The 5,342-nt window shown below is 39.0% G+C and overlaps 1 protein-coding gene across 1 annotated transcript; it reads right to left on the bottom strand.

Moving 5' to 3' along the window:
• Positions 1-1,358: 1,358 nt before the first annotated feature.
• On the bottom strand, positions 1,359-5,342 carry rbis (ribosomal biogenesis factor). The gene is made up of 4 exons (XM_080865154.1): positions 5,188-5,342; positions 3,160-3,275; positions 2,913-3,029; positions 1,359-2,818 (listed from the first exon to the last, which is right to left on the bottom strand). Exons 2-4 carry the CDS (start codon positions 3,268-3,270, stop codon positions 2,750-2,752), a joined length of 297 nt encoding a protein of 98 aa, XP_080721280.1. The 5' UTR covers positions 3,271-3,275; positions 5,188-5,342; the 3' UTR covers positions 1,359-2,749.

The following is a 5,342-nucleotide window of genomic DNA, read 5'->3' as shown; positions in this document are numbered from 1 at the left end:
AAGAATTAAAACCAGTGAATTGTAATGTTATTGTCATTTCCATGTGAAAACAAGAACAAGTCATTGTTCAAAACCTTGCCATATCAACTCAAGAAGTGAGGTCAGTATTTAGAGCTTCTTTCTGTTGCCCCCATGTGGCCAAAAATCTCATTGCAACCTTTTCCAAATACTTCCACTCTTATCTATTCATTTTGTTTTTTAAATCAAATCACAAAAGCACTCAAGGCACTCAAGGCACTTTATAAAGCCCCTACAATATTACAATGACAAAACAACAATCACACAACCTTCTTTGGGCAAGGACTTGGTGACAGTGGGAAGAAAAAACTCATTTTTAATAGGAAGAAACCTTTGGCAGAACCAGGCTCGTGGAGGGGCAGCCATCTCCTGCCATCAGCTGAGATGGCTGGGAGCTACCCAACTTCATCATAGGTAGTGAAAGCCATCACTCAGGCCAGTATTTCTATCATGTCATCTTCACCTTGAAAATCTAATCTGCCAGGTTATTTATGTCAACACAGCCAAGTGCAGATTTGTTTACCAGCCTCACTTGTGCTCTTACCTCACCCCAAATTTATTGACCAACTAACTCAGTCAGAGGTTGCCACCGAGACAAGCAATCAGCTTGGTGCTCGTACACCCGTGACCTCTGATGTCAAGTTGCTACAGCGGGATGCAGCAGCAGAATACTGATAACGGCTCTCTGCTTGCAGGTGGAGGCAAAAAATCTATAATTCATTTTCAGCTGCCCTTCTGATAGAAATGACGGTGTGAGGCCAACAAATAGAGTTTGTACATTATTAGCTGATGAAATCGCACAGGCGCCAAACAACATAATGCAGTCCACAGAAACAGCAAAACCCAGCTTGATACGACTTGACAAAAATATCACTGTATTCTTTCACTGCAGAACGTTTGGAAAATAAGTAACGGACCGGTGTGTTTGCCTTAGTGGCATGTAGCAATGAGATTGCAATTGCAGCTAACTGATTCTCTCCAGGTGTGTACCTAGGTTGCCAGTAATACCTCTTTACCACCGATGTTCTGCCAGTTCCTAATCTAGAATCAATTTCATGTTTTTCCACCTAACAATATCTGGTGCTGGTGCCAACACAGCATCAGAACCACTATGGGTTTCCAGAAGTTGAGCAATAATTTCCACTCAGTAATATTAGGTTATAAATTCTAATGGCACTATAACTGGCTTGGATGGATGGATGGATGGATGGATGGATGGTTTTAATATATCAAAAGCATACGTAATGCTACCAGTTCATTTTTATAAGTATAGTTTGGTCCATATGAAAGTCAAATCAATAGAAGTCAACAAGTTGTCATGCTAATATAAATTTAATCAAGTACTGGTAGGAGTTAGAAGTTACTGAAATACCTGCAAGCACACATGGGAATACAGTATATAAGGGAGGAAATTGAGTTTGTAGTTCAAACAAACTTAAAAGTTAATATTTGGTTTGGTAACCTTTATTCTCCAACACAGCCTGAACTCTTTTAAGGCAAGCTTTTCTGTAATTTCTTGAAGTAATCTTCAGGAATAGTTCTTTGGGATTTTTGAAGGACAATCCAAAATTCTTTGAATGTTGGCTGCCTTTTGTTCTGTTCTGTCAAGATGATCCCAGACTGCTTCAATGATGGTGAGGTCCAAGCTCCAAAGCAAAAACTCTGAAAGACGTTCAGAAACCCTGGAGTACTGCTCAAGACCATTTTACAAACAGTTACAAGAAAATCTGGCTGCCTAGAACCAAAACATCAAGAAATAATCAAAAAAGTCTCCAGATTCTTCCACAGTACTGTATTTCTTAAAAGTTTGAAAATTAAAACTAAAGGACTATAGGGAATGCAAGTTTTGATAATGTACATCACTCTCACCTTCCAACGTGAGATAAAATAAAACTTTCGAATTGGTTTTTTCAGTTTTTCATCTAATTCGATATAAGATATAAAAATGTTTTTCAAGGGCAGCAAAAGCACAAATATTCTTATTGTTAGGTCATTCTAAACGAATAAAAACGCATAGGCCTTACTCGCACTGGAGCACTAAATTTGGCAGGTCACATTTTATATAAGAACCACTCGTACCGAAACTCAGAGGCGAGCATTTCCATCTTCACAAATAGAAGTCACAGTGATCTCCTCTGTGTCTTCATTTGTTCTAAATGAGACACCAAAACATGTCAAAGGGGGGTGAAACCTTGAACTACAAAGAAAAACAAAAATCAAAGAGGGCAGGATGAAATTCGTGTAGTTGGGAGAATTATTTTGAAAAGTTTATTGAAAAATGACTACAAGGTACACAAAGAGTTTTAAAGAGAATCGGTTACTGAAAAGATGAGTCATCTGACATATCAACACTTTATTTTGTTTCATTTAACTTATTGTTCGTGCCATATATAACATTAGAGTTTGAATCTGCTCTAACGTAAGCATTTTCTGAGAATCAATAATGACAATAACGTGTATAAGTCTAAAAGATATTAATAAAATACACAAAGGTGCATAATCTGAAAGAACGTTACAATTGACAGTGTTCAACTCTGTAATTGGATTTGATTTCTTTGTGCACATAATATGCAAAAACCTTGAGTTGCACATGAGATTTCACTCCCATATCAATGCAGCAGGTTCTTGGCAGCTCATCTGTAGTCCTCATTTCGAAGAGAAATGACAAAATGCTGTGAGAGCATATTCAGTCCATCATCTTTGTTCGTGGTAATCACTTATTTTTATACCATTATAGCTGAGAGAAGAGTTGAGCGGCATTGTCGATATTTACAGATTCCTTTGGTGGCTCTCTGACAACCTAAGAAATTTAAAAGTATATATGTTGATAGCAATAGAATTGTTTTAAAAACACAGGTAAAAGAATGTTAAAAGTCCATGATTTCCTCCTTTACCTGTATTTGTTTCTTTGGTTCAGGAGCGACTGACTTTGAAATGCTCTTAACATCCCTCTGGACTTCTGTGAAGATTTGATTTAGACTCTCCACTTTCTCCTTTTTCACTGTATTGATCTGTGATACCGCAATCATGTTAGAGCAGATGCAACAAACACCACGAACAATACATAATACATGTACAAAAACAAAACCCAATAAGCCAAAAAAAAAAAAAACCGGGAGTAAGAGATGAAAGAGATCTTACATGTTTGAGTGTTGTTGTGACGGGTTTCACTTTGGTCTTGTTCTTCAAGTGCTTGTTTGCCACTTGAAAGACGTTCTTCTGTTTTTTCCCCTTTTGTTTATTCTTTGCCATTTCACCTGTGGAAAGAACGGCAATCAGCATGGATGCATTTGTGGAAATTATTTACTTTCTCTATCATGTTCTTCCTCCAGTGATTCCCTGTGTTTGTCTGGCAGTCTCTGCGCTGATCACACACTCACAGATTCATAGATTGCTCCTGATTCTAGACGTGCCTGGAAAGCCACCTGATTATCAACACCTCTTTTTACCCCAAAAAGCTCAGTTATGGCCATGGGCCTTAAAACAGTGGTCAAAAAGGTGTAGATGATATCAGAAAATGCTGTAAGTCAAATGAAAACGCACTAATTCAGTCAAGTTTTATAGTGTTATAACTTTTTATATTAACATTTTCCTGCACAACCTGCTCAAAAAACAAAAAAAGCCCTCTCAGTACACAGAGGGCTGATGTTGGAGTTTGATTTATAAACTACATAAATTCACAAATTCTTCCTGCCCAGTGAAGGTGACACACACAACTGCAGATTCTACAAGAGGCATAATAAGCAATAAACACAGCACAACTGAAATCTGCAAAAGGTAAAGACAACAGCAAAAGTATAACCTCCAGGGGGGAAAATATATTGCTTTGTCATTTACATTTTTTTATTTTAACCTTATTTGGGGACAATGATTTCACCCAATTTAACTGGTGAGTCTGTACATGCAGATTTCATGGTCTGGTGAAAAATGGAATCAAAGTGGATAAGGAGTCATAATGTGGCTGAAGAGCTGGGTGAAAAAAAACAAGCATATCTGTAGCTAAAGGCCTTTGCTGATATTATATGTGTTTTATTTATTTGTTGTTTTTTGTTTTACTTTTCTGGTAGCATATTTAGCCTTCATTTTTGACAGGACAGTAGAGTAAGGCGGTGGTATCGACTTGAGCATGGGCCCCCACAGTAGCATTTCAGCATTTGTATCACCTGCTCAAACCATCTCTTCATATATTCAGACTCTGGGAGGCAGCCAGAATACCTGAAGTAAACCTGCAGGCACATGCTAAGGAGAGGGGAACCAGCTTTATGCTGTGAGGCTACAGAGCTAACCACTACATTACCCAGTCGCTCCAACCTCATCCTTTTTATTGCCTGCACTTCTGGATATACAGCTTATCTGAGTTTGAGTCACGGGGGCAGCAATCTAAGCAGAGAAGCCCAAGCCACCTCTTCCAGCTCATTCTAGGGGGAAACCTAGTCCCTCCCAAGCCAGGTGACAGCTACAGCCTCCACAGTGAGTCCTGGGTCTCCCCCATGTCCAAAACATCTCGCCTAGGAGGCATCCAGGAGGTATCCAAGTCAGATGCCGGAATGACTTTAATCAACCTATTATCTGGGTCTCTGGTGGAAATATGGAACTGCAAAATCTTTATCTTGTGTACATGGGCACAAACTAGCACGCGTTTGAGACCAGCCAGGGAAAAAACAAAGATCTTGCTCAGGAACATAAAAACGCTTCCATTTAGCTGGGCTCGGGACTGGCACTGGGAGTGCACTAGTCTGTGACCTGTGGTAACGTTATAGGAATTTCCAAAGAAACGGTAAAGCTTAAAGACTAAAATTTATCATCAGTGTGTTGCATTTACACGGAAGGACAGCAAATAGACAACGTGAGAGGGAGACATTGTAAAAACCTGATACACATACAGCAGTGCATAGAAAAGAGTTAAGACAAACAGCCAAGTAGAATACCATCAGAAATATAATAATAACAATAATAATAATATGTATTACGGTCTTTAACGACATGTAATAATATTTCAGGCAAACTGAAATCCAGTGCGGTAACCAGCTAGTTAGCTGAGTGCCTCACATGTTAGCCTGTGTTATAGTACACATAACGACGATGAAACTAAGCGACTTATTTGAGGTTATTTATGTTGGTATAACAGTTCGTAAGTGTACGGCTGTAAGATGTTTATACGCCACTTACCGAACTTCTTCGAAGAGTGGCGTTAAAATCCTCGTGCTACTTGAAAACACCACCGTGCCTTCTTGGTGACGTCATTTGACTGCGACAGAAACGTAACGTTAACGCCCCTGTCACCTGTTTCGAGAGAGTAGCTGACTTTCTTTCTAGGACAAATG

This window comes from Rhamphochromis sp. 'chilingali' (genome assembly GCF_963969265.1).
Source record: "Rhamphochromis sp. 'chilingali' genome assembly, chromosome: 18".
NCBI classification, from domain to species: Eukaryota; Metazoa; Chordata; class Actinopteri; order Cichliformes; family Cichlidae; genus Rhamphochromis; species Rhamphochromis sp. 'chilingali'.
Note: the sequence above shows the minus strand (reverse complement) of the source record. Positions and strands in the feature narration are given on the sequence as shown.

What these genes read in the sequence shown, in the direction of transcription:
- rbis (XM_080865154.1), bottom strand. Translation starts at nt 3,270, where the DNA reads ATGGCAAAGAATAAACAAAAGGGGAAAAAACAGAAGAACGTCTTTCAA. An exon ending in TCACAACAACACTCAAACAT is followed by an intron (nt 3,030 to 3,159) that starts GTAAGATCTCTT and finishes GCGGTATCACAG; the next exon opens with ATCAATACAGTGAAAAAGGA. An exon ending in AACCAAAGAAACAAATACAG is followed by an intron (nt 2,819 to 2,912) that starts GTAAAGGAGGAA and finishes TAAATTTCTTAG; the next exon opens with GTTGTCAGAGAGCCACCAAA.